The 18,298-nt window shown below is 37.3% G+C and overlaps 1 protein-coding gene across 7 annotated transcripts in view; it reads right to left on the bottom strand.

Annotated features, from left to right (window-relative positions):
- Positions 1-18,130, bottom strand: part of PSEN1 (presenilin 1) — a 35,493-nt gene extending 17,363 nt beyond the window's left edge. For 2 of the 7 annotated variants that reach the window (XM_085299830.1, XM_085299832.1), the window contains exons 1-7: positions 18,061-18,130; positions 15,240-15,383; positions 13,364-13,402; positions 10,272-10,528; positions 8,809-8,950; positions 5,092-5,159; positions 3,073-3,293 (exon numbers count right to left, since the gene is read on the bottom strand). In XM_085299830.1, the coding sequence (XP_085155956.1) occupies positions 3,073-3,293; positions 5,092-5,159; positions 8,809-8,950; positions 10,272-10,528; positions 13,364-13,402; positions 15,240-15,323 (811 nt within the window). In that variant the 5' untranslated portion in view covers positions 15,324-15,383; positions 18,061-18,130. Of the gene's footprint in view, positions 1-3,072; positions 3,294-5,091; positions 5,160-8,808; positions 8,951-10,271; positions 10,529-13,363; positions 13,489-15,239; positions 15,384-17,521; positions 17,663-18,060 lie in introns of those variants that run through there. The other 5 variants (XM_085299835.1, XM_085299836.1, XM_085299831.1 and 2 more) reach the window with 4 other exon arrangements.
- Positions 18,131-18,298: the final 168 nt, after the last annotated feature.

Here is an 18,298-nt window from a genome sequence, read left to right as displayed (position 1 = left end):
AGACATACATCTTTGCAAGCTACTCACAGTATCTGTAYTGGGGAATGGATCACTGTTACATTTCACCCCCACTCCGGTCTGTCTTCCCACCTCCTTCTCACTTCCCAATTGCATACACACATAAGCACTACCAGTACTGGAGTATGCCCCCAGTCTTAGGTCTTGCACATCTGTGATGCATGGAAAACCAGCTAGATGAAGTTCATTACATTAAACTGAAGATGATAAATGGGTTTCTTTTGGTCCTATTCATATCCCCTAGGTGTGCTGACTCTCTCTCTCTCTATGTATAAATATTTATATATATMTCTATATAAATAATAGAAAAAAAAGAGTTGATGTTTCTCCTACATAGCAAATAGTTTAATCACTAACTCTGGAACATAGCACCCATGCTATTGACATTTAGTTTCATGCTCCATTATATGTAGCACTAAAAATGATTCCTCAAGAGCTTGCATCAGCTTAGCAAGGCCTCAGGAGTTTTTTTTCATCCAGAACACACCTTTACAGATTACAAAAAAGTGAACTAATGTTCTTAAAGCCAAATTAAAAAAAATGATATTTTAACATGCAATTTCATTGTTCCATCATCTTCCACAAGGCCTATATTTAAAAAAATTTGTATTTTACATAAAATGTAAAGAAATATGTATTTTAGATTCTAAGAATATATAGTTTTACAGCTATATAAATCACTAACACCAAAAATGTCACTGCTGTAGTAATTATTTTTTTGATTTTCAAAAAGTTTCCACCGCAAAAATAAAGCCAGTTTACAAACTTCAAGAATGACAATTTTAAAACAGAATCTTTTGCAGAATTTCATTACTTAAATAAGGCACACTAAACAGAGGTGGCAGGTTAGGGAAGTCTCACACCAACAGCATCAACTAACAAATTTTTAACACTCTCCATTGTAGAAGTTATTTAATTATTACCATAGTATGTTTAGAAATGTTAAAACACAATGTTTCACGCTAAAAATATTATGTAATTACAAATGTATCTGTGTCCGTATTTTGACTTGCAAGTTGAAGGAAAACTATTCTCAGAAAACAACTTGGCTTGCTCTGTTATCAAAGCTTTTTCTTAATTCAAGTTCAATGCTAAAGCAAATTTTAAGACAACAGGTAAGTGAGTCTTACTTAACTTTCATGGAGTATATATGACTGCCAATTTGCTCCCACTCAAAGAGGAAAAAAATGAACGTATATATCAAGATAAAAAAGAGGTTTATAAACCTCAGAGAAACCCATTTGTATAGATTTAAAAGGTGTTAAAACATTCAATATATGAAAAAAGATGCTTTATTCTTTCTTCCCTCAATTCTTGTGCATGGGAGAGCATATGCAACTGTGTTGAATCAGTAAAAAATAAATGAAAAGTGATCATTTACAACAGAAGGATAATTGTAAAAGGTACTCATACAGATCGAAGCAAAGCGTTGAGAATGGCTGATCTAACCRGATCCTCCGTTTGCTTCCCCACTTCAGCATTAATGGCTTTTGCTAAGTTTGCAACTCCATAAACAACTCTTACTTATAATGGATTGAACCAAAGTTGTTACCTCAGCTTCTTTTCCCTAGGCTGAAAAGCTGCATCCAGAGAGAAAATGTAACTTTTTTCATGTGAATATTAATCTTAGTGCTAGACTTTGCAGTCATCTGCTCTTTATGCGTCTTTTAAATCTATACAAAACAAATCTGACAACAAATTGAGCAGCTTGTCAGGAGCTGTATGTTGCACAGAGCGGTCCTTCTTTATCAGATGCTCCTCGTTTGAAGGAGCTGTAGAGCTAACTGCTGTAACACTGTCTCTGGTACATCTCCCTCTCCCCCAGGAGATTACAGTAGGCAACCAGTATACACATACTCCTCCCTCACAGATAGATGGAGGGCTTGAGGAAGGAATCCTCAGCACAGGGCCACTGACTTTGAAACGTACCTCCCCTTTATTCAAAGCAACGAAGTTATGGTCTTGGAATATGTTCTAAAGGGTAATTTTGGGGTAGTCACTGAACCAAATCAGAACACTTGGAGTAATGGGATTTCTTTTGGTAATAGAATGGGTGAAACTGGAGTGGGGCAGCCTTTTCAGTGTGCCATGAGCACACACATAGGGGACATTTTTGCTTCCCTCTAAAGAAACAGGATACTGAAGGAGTACATTGGTCTACCACAGCTAATCAGGTCTTACTAACCTGACATTCCTACAACAGGAAAAGTCTTCATCTTTACCATTATTAGTGGCTTTCAGAGCACATGATCATTACACTTGCACACTTCCAAATAAATTGAAGTTGTGACAATGTCTTCAGGGATACACTTTGCTGTAATGTTTTAATTATGTTTAAACATTTAAATTTTAACCTTGTCTGTGAACTAAGTCAATACTTACCAAAAGTGTCCAGTGCCCTCTAAAGCTTTATGATAAAACTACATCTATTTTTCTCAGTTATGAGAAAGCTTAATATGCAATAATTATTATTTTTTTTTAAATCAGGAAAACAGATCTCATGACTATATCTTTCATGTGTAAAATGATTTTGAGCACTGAAAACTGTCTTGAGTTCTTCCTTTATTCTTCTTCAGTATCTTATTAGTCATGAATGAGGGTGATGTTTCTTTGTCCTTTGTGACAAACCCCTAAATTCTGAATAAACAATGATTTCCAAGGATTCTTGGTGAAATGGGAGGCACAAAAGCTCTCCATCTTCCTGGAGGAGACCAAGATGGTAACATACATCTCAGATCTTGCCTTCTTGAATTACAACAATTCTAACCTTTCTTGCTCCTCAAAGAGAGTCCAGAAAACATGAAGGAAGATGGCATTACACAGTGACACAAAGCCCTTAACTACAGAGGACTTATCTGGGTTTAGAATGTGATCTTTTTTCTAAAGTCTACAATAACCTTAACCACTACTTTGGGTCTTCCCCCTCCACTACAACCACCCTTCCCTTCCCTCCCTCCCCTGCCCTGTCTGAGGTCTTTTCAGACAAATGGAAGAAAAGAACATAAGAAATAAAAGAAACTCCCATCATAATTTCTAGTCTTATTCAGACCTTACCATACACTGAAATGACAGCCAGGATAAGCCACGCAGTCCATTCAGGAAGGTATTTAATGAACACCAAGGCCATGAGAGCGCTTATCATAATGAGATATGCTTGCTGGAGCCGAAGTGGACCTTTCCAATGAATACAAATCATTCCCACAACACCAAAGTTCCAGATCATGAGCGCCAGTGTGATGTAGTCCATGGCAACGTTATATGTCTTAAAAACCTCACTAAAAATATGAAAAAGAATAAGGAGGATTGTATTTGCTTAAAACAATGGAAAAAGTTACAGATACGAGCTTCAGTTTTATTTCTGATTTTTTAATGAAATCTTCATACTCAACCTAGGGCACAAGTGTAAAGTTATTTTCTAAATCTCCAGCTCAGGCTTAATTAGAAACTACTCTTCAGAAAGGGCATGTTCTCAACAGTGTTTTCTTTGCATGGACTATTTCATCTTTCTGAAATACAAGTTTTCATTAACTTTCCGTTTCCTTCTTAGTCAAATCAGAAATTGTCAGGAGAGGACATTACTACAAAAACGGTCACTTTGATTATGCTTACGATTTTTAAAAATCGGAAAAATACTAATTTGTGAGGCTACAATGGATCTTCAAAGACATACGCATAGATCTCTCCTTACTTATCAATATCCTGTGGAATGGAAACATTTTGCTAACTCCAAGACAAGATACACATGGTGATTCTGATYTTTTCTTCATCACATGTATCAAAGTAAAAACCTTGCTTTTTAGATGAATCATGTTACTGTCATAGCAAAGATTATAAATGGATTAAGACATTCAATAGATAATAACACAAAAGATATATATATTTTGCCACTAAGTCACATGGGATTTCCACAGGCCTGGTAAAGAAATATTTGGTGATGTCTGTTTAGATTCTCCTGCTTACTTACTGAGCCATCAAAAAACTTGTATGTTTTGCATGTGACTTTCCTCCAGGATACTTGTCTTCCCTAGTTGTTACCTGGCTTTTGAGAGGTACAGTATTAACAAGATGGCCCTTACTGCAATCACTTTTAGCTAGCCTACAAGCTCCCTCCTCACTCACTGGACTTCTGCAAAAGGAAGCCAGCATTGCTATGAGGCAGTAGGGACAGGTAAAAAAAAGGCAGAGGGTCTGGAAAACCTTCCATCCCTCCGCTCATACGTCCTTGCAGAGGAGCGCCAACTCCAACATAAAGCCAAAGAGAGTCAGCCAACTCCACCTAGTCTGCACTGCACTTGTGCAGCAAACACTGCCTAGTAATTTATTAAGCCATTTAAAGGTTAGAGGCAACACTGACCAAAAGAGTCACCACTGCAAAAAAAAAAAAAANGGAGCTGAAGACACCTCACTTCCATCCCACTAAAGCCCAAATTAACTTCTTCAAAGAGAAGTTTATCTATCATCAAGTGGTATGCAAATATACTTGCTAAAATAATTTGATCCTACTGCACAACTCTCGTTACGAAACCTGGTCGGGTTGCTCACCCTGGAGAATTCTTAGTATTACATACAACTCTTTTGATATCTGGTTAAGAGTGTGCTTCAGAATTTGAAAAGAAAAAAATGAATATAATGTAACAGAAGTTTATTTTGGTGACAGACTAGATTCTTTTCAGCTGATCATTTTCAGCTACTCACACTTCTGCATATACAAAAAAYGCTATTGCATGTACATCCCACCTCCAATGCTATGACATAAACAACTGCCCTTGAGCCATGCAGTTATGAAAAATAAAGGTATCTGAACATATGTTAACTGTATAAACTACTTGGTAGAAGCTAGTTTACTTATTCTGGTTATGAGTACTTGATGGGCAGTTGCTGTGTAATATCAGATATGCTATAAACCCATAAACCTCCTCTCTCAAGTATATATTAACACTATAGATTTATATAAAAATAAAAAATTTATTTAATCAGCAATACCTTACTATTATTCATGTTAGGATTCAAGGGCTAATTCTAAAAAATATTAAATATATGAAAAATGACATACTAATGCTTTAGTTCACTTACCCTAGGTAGATGAACGAGAAAAAGAAAAGCAGCAAGAGAGAAGAAATGATAAGCCAGCCGTGGATCACCTGGAAAACAGATATCAGTATAGATATTTTTTAGATTTAATATTTTTAATATCCATGTAAAAATGCTTTTAAAGTTATTCTGCCTTTCGATTAAAGCAAGAAGATGATATTTACAACTCTTTAGTTGTTACTCTGACACAGTAATTCACAGCTAGTCATTTAATTATTGTGTCTCAATTTACTTATTTATAGCCTATGAATTTTAAGTGTTTTGAAGTTTTCCAATAGAGGTATATATTTCTAGTCCACTTTGATGATATTGGTATCATAACATAGCAGAAGTATCCAGTAGTAATATAGACTGAAAGCACAGTTCATTTTCGCACAATTGAAAAACCTGTCCCAATTCCAAATAATTACCAGAATACAGCCATTGCATTAAACACCAAAACCATAGAAAAGCCTTCAGTTTTTATCCACTGGAATTCAGAATTAGCATTTCACTGATGAATGACTATAAAGCTATCTGCTTTTTAGTAAGGATTTCTATCCTCTCTATGGAATCATCTATATACATCATTCTTTACTCTACATGACAGTAGATATTTCTGCCCAACATTTTAACTAAAAATGTTCAAGGTTGTACTCTGCGGAGGCATACGCTGATTTAAGCTTTGAAAAGACAGGTGCTCACAATCTGCACTGAAGAGAACGCTTTTACTGTCTAAGTTAAAATACTCCTCAGTTGTCTTTTTTAAACTTTGGTAATTTCTCAACTGAGAATGAAATAGATATTTGTCAAATTCACAGAGATGGAAGCATTTATATAAAAACAGACTCAAGATTACAAATAGACAAACAATCAGAAGTGGTAATTTTGAAATTCAAACTGCATTAAAAAATTCTCTCAAAGACAGAGGCTCAGTGGAAAATTAATTGCTTAAAATAGCTACATATATACACCAAGAAAAGGATTCAAAAATTGTTTAGAAATGTGTTCTGTTTCTCTTCACGGGAAGGATSTGTCTATCATTTTTCTTATGATATAGTTTTAAAAACATTCATTTTGAAGAGACTAATTTAAAAATAAAATGCATATACACCGACTAGAAAAATCCCATGTTCCTGATGCAACCTGGACTTCGTCAAACTAAGAATTCTAGCTTGYGTTCTTTTAGAGTTGAATATTTATAAGTGCTTTGAAGCAATTTTTGAAACATTAATTCTCTTCCTCCAGACTATGTTTCATAACATGTTCCAACTTAATCTTCAATCCAATAAGATCTGTCATTTAACTTAATCTAACAGATTGACTTCTCCATATATGCCAGTACATTCACAAAGAGACTTAAGAATTTCCCACTTGTTCTAAGCATGGTGCCTGAAAAGATGCTACAGGGAAACTGTCAAAGTATCTATCTCAGTCTGTCAAACCAGCATCAATCACAGGAAGTAGGAAAAATAATCATACTGAAGGTGAAGACAAAGAAACTGAGTTTTGAACAACTCGTAAGGGTACCTACTCATCTAAATAGAGATCTGACAATGTAATTTTATTTCTCTATAAAACATTTGAACACTCGATGAAAACATTTTAAGAAAGTAAAGAAAGCTATGTCATTTCTTATAAGATGATTTCTATTTGTAGTATAAGCTCTTAAACTCTCGTCATCCAAGAAAATAGACTAGCATGTATAGCATGTGAATATTAATGCTCTGTTCTGGTAAAGAGCAAAATGCTAGCAGTGTCAAACATCAAGGCCATAGTCCAGCAAATGTTTACACACGCTTTGCGTAACTGTTGTCAAAAATACTAACAGAGGTAACCAGTACAGTTAGCATCAGACATTCTATGAACAGATGTTTGTTTTATTCTCATTATGCATCTCATTTGCTATATTATTTTCCAAATCACCAGCCTGTTTTCATACAAGTGATTTTCCAAGCATATTCCATGTAAGTGTTGGCTATCATTTTCCTAACACCATGTATTACTTATTGCCTTCTGATTAAAAGAATTTTTATTCTTCATTTGAAAATGGCCTCAACACTAATTGATTGCTAGTATACAGTCAGTTTTGCCTGCTGTAACTTGAATAAAAATGAAAGATTGCAGAATATTGAGAATTAAAATGAGTTACAGTAGCCAGACTTTGGTTAGGCAGACTGAATAAAAATGAAGAACATAGGGAAGACAAAAAATACTTTTAAAAGAAAAGCTAGACAAACAATAGGATCATCTAGGAAGATGCTTCTAGTTAGATTAAGGATCTAGACTTAGGACCACACTTAACCTACTGCATAGAGAAGAAACGTAGAAAATCTTGAACAGGAGTAAAGCTGAAATAGAACTTCCTGACTTCAAAGGAGTTTTCAGATAAAATCTTGTAAAGTTAACCAAGTTACTGCTACTGGTTGAAGGCCTATCGTTCTTCTMTTAAAAATTTCATACCTTACGATATAGACTCTAGTCTAAATATAGGACTGTACAGGAAATAAAATTAGATTTTGCAGMATTCTAGTGTAGCGGCATAGAAATACTCTCCTGACAATTTTAAAAGTAGGAAGTTAAAAGCCTTTTTTAATTAGCATAAAATATAACTACAGGAAGATAACTTCTATTATCTAATCATTTCAATTTAAGTACAAGAATTATTTTTAGGAGAATGTCCAGTGCTGATGGTCAAAAGAGAAGCCAGAAATGTGAAAAACTTAGTAAGAACTAGTTGATGCCTTCAGCATCTGAGAAGAACTGAGTGGCAACCAAATAATCTGGCTGAAGCACATCAACTGTTTTACTTCTTTAGAACAACTGGAAGTTTAAAATGAAGGGTTAGTCAATTCAGATTTAACACCACACTATGGAAAGACAGAAGGTCCATACCTACCCCCTCGCACCCAAATAATAATAATAATAAAAACCCCCTTATTCCAAACTCTATACAGATTTAGGCAGAAATTGTTGTCCCAATCATAGTCTACAAACATCTTCCCCTCTAGAGAGCAAAACAAAGTGGAGTAAAGCTTTGTGCCAGTGCATGGATCCCACAGTCTGTTTCACAAGTATGAAGCAGATTCAAGGTTCTGACCGCATGCTGGTAAGTTCTGTTCCACAAAGCCTTGTTAAATGGGTCACTAAGACCAAAGGACAATCAAGAATTCTCATGAACAACAGCTCCTGGTCAGTTGACATGGCAATTATTTATGCTGTGCCTGGACTTGCCTAGATTACATCATTATATCATTGAAGCCTTTCACAAAAGAGCCTTCAACTCCCTAGGTATGTTTTTAAGGTTATTAGTTGATGCGTACAGCCATGCACACCTCAGTTTCGGGAGACCATTCTATGCTGTGTGCAGGGTGGGGGAGAGGACAGCCTTTGAAATGCATACAGCTTTCAAGTTGTGGGACCAGGTCTGTGCTTGGTAGTTCTTGACCACAGGAAGATTTCAATATTTGGTCCGAGGAATAAAAAGCAATGCCACTCTACTTCTAGCTAATAAAACAGCCAGCAGTGATATCATTGGGTCATTGTCTCAGTGCTCTGGGGGAGAAAGGAGAATCACAAAACTGAAATAGCCTAACTCACCAATTCTGCTACTTTCGCTAACCTATCCTTAATAGTCTTTCATTTTGTTCCATCACTGATAATCCATACTAATAAAAAAAAATTAGCATAATGATTGAAGTCAGTTACGCCTATGCTCACCTTATAGCACCTGTATTTGTAAAGCACAACCAAAAGAATGGTCATAACAATGATGACRCTGATCATGATGGCAGCATTGAGAATTGAATTCAGGGCTCTCTGTCCCACCGTCTCCGTGTCTTCTGTGAAAGGAGTGTAGATGCTACAACAGGAAAGAGCCAAATGAAATGCCATTGTATATTCTCATTCTCAAAGATTTGTCACATAGGAGGCCAGGATCAAATGAAAATTCAGTAATTTTTTAATTAATAGATGCAAATTGACAACTATTTTCTACCTGGATAAAACTTGCAAGACAACATAGTATGTCAGTAGGCAAATTTTAATTAGAAAAAAAATATCATCCTCCCTTAAAACACTTATGTCTACATCCTTAGATTACTGTAGCTTTGAAAACATTACTGCTATTTTCTGCTTTGTATAGCATACAAAACCCACTGTTCTTTGAAACAAACAGTCATTAGACTATTACTGCAGCTGGACCTTTATAAGCACCCCATCTAGTGGATTTTCAGTGAAATACATTCCCATGATTTCAATGAACAAGAACGAGCTCAATTCATTTTCTTAGAGAAATACCACAAGCTAGAAAAAACAAGAACAAAACTTCAGTACAAGAGGGGGAAAAAAGGAAAAACTTACCACAAATGAAATCCCAGGAAAAATAATTGTTTGATCAAAAATTTTGTTTCAATAAAATACAAAATTTTTCACTATCTTTTTATCACATTCTTACATTACACAAACATTTCAAAGCCAAGCAACACTTTGGATCATTTTGTTTAAATGTTTTTATGGTGGAACATTTAGACCAATCTGCTCTAGTTCTGATAGGCTCAATGTCCTTCCCTTTGTCTCTCTTTTCCCCAATCAGTTTTTAATGAAATTGCTGTATTTTTGGCAACTATAATATTTTGTCTGAACAACATTTTTCTATACAGGAAGCCTACCAGGAAAAACTTCATACAGCAATAGAAGTGAACCTCAAAAATCTCTTCCTCCTACATTTACATTCCTTTATCAAAGAGCATAAGCAAACCAGATTCTGGTGTACATGTTACTTCATTTAAATGAGTAGTAGGTTTTTTCTCCTTTCAGAAAGCTTTGTATTTTACCAGAGTAAAACCGAAACGGCTTTGGCTCAGAACTGAGTTTATTTTATAAATACCACAGAGCACACTGAAGTGTTAAAACAAGGACTGGGATTCAATCGAGCAATGACAAATAAAAAGTTATCATGCAGGCTGGTTACCAGGCTAACAACAAATGAGAACAGCACCAATAGGGACTGGTTTCTAGCAGAAATAAAATAAATCTATTTTTGGTCTAATGGAGGAGAAAAGGGAGGCAAGAGGGAGTTCATTGTATGAAGTTATGAAGTAGACTCCTGAGAGATGGAAGAAAAAAAAAAAGATCTAAGTGGGTCCATTGAAAAGACAGGGAAAACAAAGTTTGATACATACAGCTGTCCATCCTTGCGCGTATAAAAGCTGACAGACTTGATGGTTGCAACAACGACCACCATGCAAAGTGTGACAGGTACAAACAACATAATCACATGTTTTGCCCCATATTTCAGTGTCAGCTCCTCATCTTCTTCTTCATCCTGTTCCACCACTTGCTGAATGTTGTTTTGTGGCTGTCCATTGGTCTCTGACTCAGGGTTGTCATTTCTTCTGCGTTCACTGTTATCATGACGCCGTCTTTCGCTGTTGTCATTCTACAATATAAAAAAAAGCCCAGTTTAATTAGCAACTATCCACAATCATATTGTGTATTAAGCTAAGGATAATCTTGAGGGGAGAATGTGCGAGGTACTATTTACTATCAAAAGAAACCTTTCACAGCAAAGACCTAAACAGTTGTAATTAATTGTATCATGTAAGTTGCTGAAAGAATAGGAGTCCTAGGACTATGTTAGAAGCATTTATGTTAAGCACAGCYGTAGTTAGAAGTAATGTTGGTTGCATCTAACAGCCTTTGTCGCCTTTTCTTTAAACAGAATTTAAAAAGCTATGTAAACGGACAGCTTTTACTCTTGGTCCAAACTACAATTGATACACAGGTGTATGACAGTGGATAACTCAAAACTTGTAACAATCAACTTACTGCTTCTAGAAATAATGTTAACTGTATGAAAGCCTCGTGAAAATCACTACTTTTCTTGACATTTTACATTCACTGTTCACTAAGTAGAATATAATCAAGATGGAGTTATGCAAAGCGTTCTTCTGTTTCTACATTTTTTAGCATGAAGAATGACGTAAAATCAGTGAGCGAACTCAGGTAATTCTCACTTTCTACACTGAGATTCAATCTCAAGATATTAGCATAATGACCTAAGTGGGTAGAGTCTTTCTTTCCTTTCCCACAGATACTGTACACGATCATCACTGCTGCCTCCTTTCACTAACACTGAAGAAATTCCACCATGCGTCTCAATACATATGGAAGAGCCTTCTTAGCTTCCTGAAATTTTTAAGTGAAACATTAAGAATATAGTTCAAACCCTAGGAGAAAAGTAGGCTTCCCACATCTTTCTCAGTRGAATTAGTATTAACCACAAGCAGAAACGTGAATCGAGAACACAGCTTTTGAAGGAACTTGAACTAAAACACCTTCCACGAGTAAAAGATCAGACCTGCACTCTTCCTGCTCACTGTCATGAACCCTTTTTCCTCCCCCCAAGACTTAGCACCTTTATATGTTGTATGCACAAATGGAGAACACAGCACAAGGGGGAGCTTCATTTTCCCTGTTCTAGACTAGAAAGCAATAGAACCATTTTATGCCTACCAGTTAATCTAAATAAGCCTTCCAATACAACAGTTTATACTCTTTTCTTTACTCTAATATCATCAAGAGTATATCAAAGTCAGTGTTGCATTTCCATTCCTTCTATCCAAGAGCTTAACATAAAGGAAATTTAACGCAAAGATGTTTGATTCCTTACAAAATTAATCTTATGACCACAGAATTGCTTCAGCTACAGATAGAAGCTGCTTATTCAGGCTGAACWAAGTAAAATAAGCTGAAAGAAAGTACCTTTTGTAATACTTTTAAAACATCAGAGTTTTACTAGAACTGCTTTAGATAGAAGATAGCGCATTTAAAAAAAATAATGTAGTCCTACTGAGGCATTGCTATATCTATATTTTTTGCTTACACACATAATGTTAAAGTTTCATTATTTGTTCTGAATCACATTAATAGTATTTCCAAACATAACTGCTGACTTGTATCTAAATCTCTGCTGATTTTAGTAAGTTAATACAGTCATTTTGGAGATTCTTTACATAGAGCTTTCCCAACCCCACTCCCAGAAAAGATAAGATGTTAACTACACAGAGTTCTCAAAAGCACTTAAGCGATTAAGGAGTTCAAGTGCCTGGACTTTGAACTGCAAACACTAGCACTGGTAAAACACTGGTTGAAGCATTAGTTTCCATAACTCATGAAAAAGTTACTTTCACAAACCATAATATAGTATTAATACACAACAAATGTTTTTCCTATCTACTTTAAAAAACAAACAAAAAACCCCCCACTAATTTGTGGCTTCCTCAGAGTCAAGCTCAGTAAGACATCAGGAACCATTCTCTACAATTTTTCACTTTTTTTTCACTTCAAAAAAGAAAACTGAATATAAGGGAAAAATTTTTAATTGCTTTAATTAAGCAGTTAAAAATGGCAGGCAACCAGACTTATAATTAGACTTATAAGTAAGATTTTAACCTTACTTTGAATTGCTAGGCATTTTGTGTGAAATCCTTGTATAAAATTATTAAGAGTCAGATAGAAACAAGAACAGGGGGAGCATACAATTAATCATATTTAATTGCCCTGAAAACCTGTCTGCATTTGAATGTCCTTCTGTATAAAGAGAGATTAAAGTATAAATGTAACATTCTTCAACTGAACAGTGAAAATACTCCATTTCTCTCAGTCCATAGGAAAGCAACAACAAGTTGGTACGTCTAAGCAAACTGTTTCAGATCACTGTAAGTAACTTTACACTGGAGAAGATCAGAGCCCTGGAACACATCACAAGTAAAGCAGACCTAGTATTAGATATCTGTGTACTTGCAGAATACATTGCTCTTCCTCTGTTATAGTAGCAGTTCTGGATGAAAGAGCACTTGTATCTATCTTAAATAAAGACATATAAAAACYAAAATCAAGGACTAAAACTTAGCAAAGCAAACACCAAAACAGCCAAAGGAAAAGCCTGATTAACCAGTACACCACTGTAAAACCCACAAAACTGAACATAAGAGGAAAAATTAAAGAAACAAGACCAATAYGCACCATTCTATTCACACTACTAGTTATAAACAAAGATACAATCACAAAATTTCTTTACATATTTAAGCTTAGTGTGTGAAAATCAATCATAAAAAAGCTGCTGTAAGTTATACAAATTATTCTCTCACTCACTGTTAAAACTAGAAAAAAAGTTGTCCTTTCAGACTACTGAACTAATGCGTAGCCAAATGTGACATGCATGTGCCCCACTGCTTACTACTTAAAAGAACAAAGTGCACTCATATCCTACCTGATGAGTATTAAACAGAGCAGAGGCCATGGACTCTTGCTGAAGTGGAAGCAAAGGAACAGACTCTTCACTTTCCTCAGACATAGTTAAAAGTGAAAATTCTGAAGCTAAAAAGTCAGTAACACCTGTTGTAAYACCGTAAGCAAACGTAAGTTATGAACTACGCGCTTTCAGGTGAATAAACAGTATCAAAAGCAAATGATAGCTTTCTTTCCTATCAGTAAAATAGTTAATAGCAAACCCAGAGCAATGCCCCTGAATCAACAGATAAAACATGTAGCTTTATATATTACAAACAGACCCTCTTGCCTGACAGTGGACAGAAATTTCATTAGTTCTCTTACACACTTCTTATGTTTAAAGGTCATTATGAAGTGACAGATATTAAAGACTAGGCTGAACAACTGATGCATGACTGAAAAGAGAAGTGGCAAATTATAATACTTAGCAGTTTCTCATACTGACTGTTAGTCAACTGAAGATAGATACACTTCAGCAGGAATGGATCTTGATACGTGTGTACAAAATCCAGAAAGGGCGTGCACAGGGAAAGAAATCACTATATTTCAGTACTGAAGCTACACCTAGCGTTATGTTTAAGTACTGAAAGAAAAAAATACAAGTAGTCATTCAGCACTATAGTCTTCTCAGAAGTAAACAGAAGTACCTCTCCCCCACTGTTAGGGAGGAGCACCAATAAGCTTTCTACTATGACTGTAAGCCCAGGGCTTATTGCTGAGTGCTGCCTCTTTAATCTGGCAGTATTCAGAACAGGTTAATTTCTCACCTGTCCAAGATGAAAAGAAACTTTTTTCTTTCCTTCTGAAGTAAAAGTACAAAAGATGCAGTGGGAAAGCTCCCACCTTTCTATTTTTAGTAGCAGTTTCTATAATCAGGAAGGTCTTAAATCAGTTTAACTTCTTATTTTAAAAACACATTTTCAAATGCTCTGTATTTTTACTTATACACTAGGATGCTGATCTGAGACAAATTTTTTTTTTAATTATTTTAAACTGTTGGATTACACAGAAGAGCTACAGCATGGATCAAAACATTCTCTTGAATCACTGCCATAAACATGGCTCTAAGTGTCCCAATCTCACAGGAGCATTTCTGTGTCACAAGGCAACCTGATAATCATGAGCTCTGGCAGGAACAAGGAACAAAGCATGACAAATCTGAGCCTCAGCAGCCACACCCAAGCAGATCATACAAACTTGGTCTTACCAAAACACACACAGTACAGTAAGTGCAGTTTGCAGCAACAATTATGCACATGTATCTTTCAAAGCAGTGGTTAAGCCAGAAATGGTATAAAACTTTAGGGTTGGTGGGAGGGTTTTTTTGGTCTATGTTTTTTTTCTCTTTGCAAACCTCAAGAGCTTTAAGAACACCCTGAGAATTATTCAAAAGGAAGACAAGACCATGTTGCTCTTCCTGCACATAATAATCTTCTAGCAATCACAACAAAACCCATGCCTCAAGCTCTACCTACACTAAAATTAATTCTGTGAACTGAGAAACCTATTAATCAAGCAAACCACAGCCAGGCTACACCAAGAGTGCTCAATAAAAGACCTGCAAGCCAAAGTTTGCTATACAAATGATCCCATCCCACTTGATTTTTCTACAGGTGACTGGTCAGTTTAGCATCACTTTACACTGGGAGAAGGCTATCTATATATAAAAGGGAGGTTAGAATATCAATTTTTCAAAAAAAATATTTCTTCTACAGTGCTTCTCACCACAATGTGTGGTACTGACGGATAGAAAGAATTACTAACAAATGGACTTCTGTAATTCTGAACTGTATTTTCATCCACACTGATTATTCATCCTGATTTAACTACTACCAGGTGATAAAATTGTTACATACTGTGTTGCTGAGGTGATTATCAGGGAAGTTTTCTGTCAGCTGTCCATGCTGGAACTGGGGTAAATGTGCAGATAGTTCTGTCATTGGGGCTGTCCTCTTGAAATCACTTACTTGTATGCAAAACAGATCTTTCTTCTTGAGATGCTGAAAGGAAAAAGATATGTTAAAAAACTTCGATCTTACGTGACCAAGATCTTCATCTCTGCCCCTCAATTTTTAGAGTTCCTGCAGACTAAACATAACTATCTTCTATCTTCTCTACCGCAATACAGAGCTGTAACACTTCTTCACGAATATACCATAATAGGGATTTTCCAGCACAAAAATAAGAGTGTCTGGACTTTATCAAATTAGTTCATCAGCAACGGAAGTGAACCAACAACAAACTTGTCATTCAAAACAGTTCTCTATTCTATCTTGTGCAAATAATGAGAAGCACTGCCCAATTTGTTCAGTGTGACCTTTWGGTTGTCTGTAGCAATTGTACTCCAATGAAATAAAAACACATTGCTCATTTTTGGATTGGTGATAAGCTCAAGGACAATCTTCAAGCTTATTACAAGGATGATCAAGTTACACCTGATCATTTAAAACCTGAATATGATCGACATCTAATATCACAATACCCTAGCAGCTACTAAGAGCTGCACAAAACAATATTTCAGTTGAGCCTCAAGAATTAATGTACATGCTTTTCCCCTACTGGTACCCATTRTATATTATATAGCATGTTTATGTACATTTATCTACTTGTAGCAGCTTTATGCATCTTACATAAAAGCCACATACAAACATTTTCTACTGCAAACACGAAACAGAAGCTTGAAACAGAAGCACGAATAACAGAAGTTTCTCAATAGAGAGAAGGAYAAAAAGGAGGAAGAAGAGGAATACAGCTAACCAAGTTTCAGCAAAAAATAATTTTAAGAAAAAAAATGTAAGCCCGAATAAATCACTGGCTTGCTTGCACAGCAGTGAACTGAATACTGAATTAATAGCCACTGTTGCTAAGAGAGTGCCACTCCCCACTCACACCTCCAGTTGCTCCTGCTCTTACCCTGTGCCAGCTCCAGCACTTACAGTCCTCTCCACAATAGATTTAACTTACTAACACGGAAGAAAAACTCGGCAAAAAGACTAGAATGTTTTTCTGCTGTTTTAATACATTCAACCAATATATGAAAAAAAAAAACAGAACTGATCCAATGGAGTACACCTAGACCCTCAGCACAAAGCCAGGCCTCTCACTTCTGGCAGCAGCAAGCCAGGAGACAGTATCTTACTTATACAGGCAGTTAAGCCTATTTTTATAGGCACAAAGGCATAGAAGTTGTTTCTCTACATAGAAACAAATTAATGTCTTACAAAATTAGTTCACAGCACTTACTAACTTCAGCAGAGAGATACAGCTTACACTAAAGGACCATTAGGAGGCAACACCAATTTAACAAGTCTAGTGGGATCACCTTAACTGTTTGGAAAATGAAAACAATGGAGTATTAACCAGAAGAATGGCTCTTTTCCAGGTCTTTAATTAAAACTAAAGCATATGTAATTTGACACGTAATGAAATGTAAGATTAAATGAAAATAAATAGACATTATGTTACTTTTACTTTAAGTCTTTTCTCTAGTGCTTTGTTTTTTCTACAAAATATAAACAATAGTGTTTCAAGGAGATAGCTATCAAGATTTTCAGTGATAAAGCCCAATAAAGTACTTAAGCATGATTATCCAAATCTAGATCATCAGAATGAGTGTTTTTGTTTGTTTTATTTTGTTAAAAAAAAAAAAAATCACAAAATCCTACCCCCACAAATTCCTTCTAAAGACAACCACCACAAACTCACCAAACAAGAAACCAGCTACTGGAGAGAAGCACAGAAAAATGAATACAGTATATAGTAACTGCCAGAAGTGACATGAAAGCCAGAAAGACAGTGCCTAACAGGCCTCAAAACTAACAGTTTGTTGAAACAATCCTTCTTTAAAACTCAAAAGCTTGGAAAATAGAAAATAAAATAATTCTAGAAGATGCAATGAGTCTATCACATAACAAATTAACTCTCTCAAGTGAGAACAAAAGCTAGAAATAAACTTTGAGTAAAGAGAAGCAAATCCATTTACTTGTTTTACCTGAAAAGGGGCTTATCAAAATATGTTTTTCTTTTCTAACAAAACTGTTAGTATTAAAAAAGCTTGCCTGCAAAAGTGCTTTCTTTTGCATCTCTCATAAGGCTGCAAAGGGAATTCTGACTGTAATTTTAACGTATTTGCATTTACCTTTACATTAGCAGCCACGCACAAGTGAGCTGTTTCCTTCAAGTTAGAAGCATACCTCAATCTACCAGAAGAATCACACRGTGCGGCCCGGTTAACCCGCGATCTACCCCTCAGGCAAGCAGCCACACCGGCTTCCCCCCGCCAGCACCGCAGAGCGGACGGCGAACGCCCCCGAGGAGCGCTCGGGTCCTGCCCCGGGTCCCTCGGCCGCGGCACTCGGCAGCACGCACCGGCGCCGCGGTCGCCCAGCGCCTCCGCTGCCCCAGGGTCTCCGCAGCCGCGGGGCAAAGGCGGCGGCAGGCCGGAAGGGGCCGGTGCGCGCGAGCCCCCTCCTCGCCGCTGCGCCGTTACCCGGCCCGAGCCCCGAGCGGCCGTTACCGCGCCGCGATGCTCCCCGGGCCCGCTCGAGCCCCGCCGGCCGCAGCGGAGCCGCCTCTGCCTTGCCAGACCCCTCCGGACTCGGGGCCTCCGCACCGGCCCGGCCCGGCCCGGCCCGGCGGCGCAGAGCTCGCACAGGCGCCCCCCGCTCCCGGACCCACCTGCACCGACCCTCCCGCCGCTCCGCCGCCGGCGCCTCGCCTCCCTCACCTCCCCGCGGCCCGGCCCCTCCCCGCCGTGACCTCACTTCCGGCCGCGGGCGGCCACGGGAGGCGGCGCGCGGCCATTTCCGCCCTCCCACCCCACCCCACGCGCAGGCGCGGGAGGAGCTGAGCACCGCCGGGCCGGGCCGGGCCGGGCCAGCGCGCATCGCCTCGGCGGGGCGGGAGGCCCGGCGCC

This window comes from Rhea americana, unplaced genomic scaffold (genome assembly GCF_003343005.1).
Source record: "Rhea americana isolate MKP2758 unplaced genomic scaffold, rheAme1 scaffold_155, whole genome shotgun sequence".
NCBI lineage: Eukaryota > Metazoa > Chordata > Aves > Rheiformes > Rheidae > Rhea > Rhea americana.
This window is presented reverse-complemented; position numbering and strand designations above follow the sequence as displayed.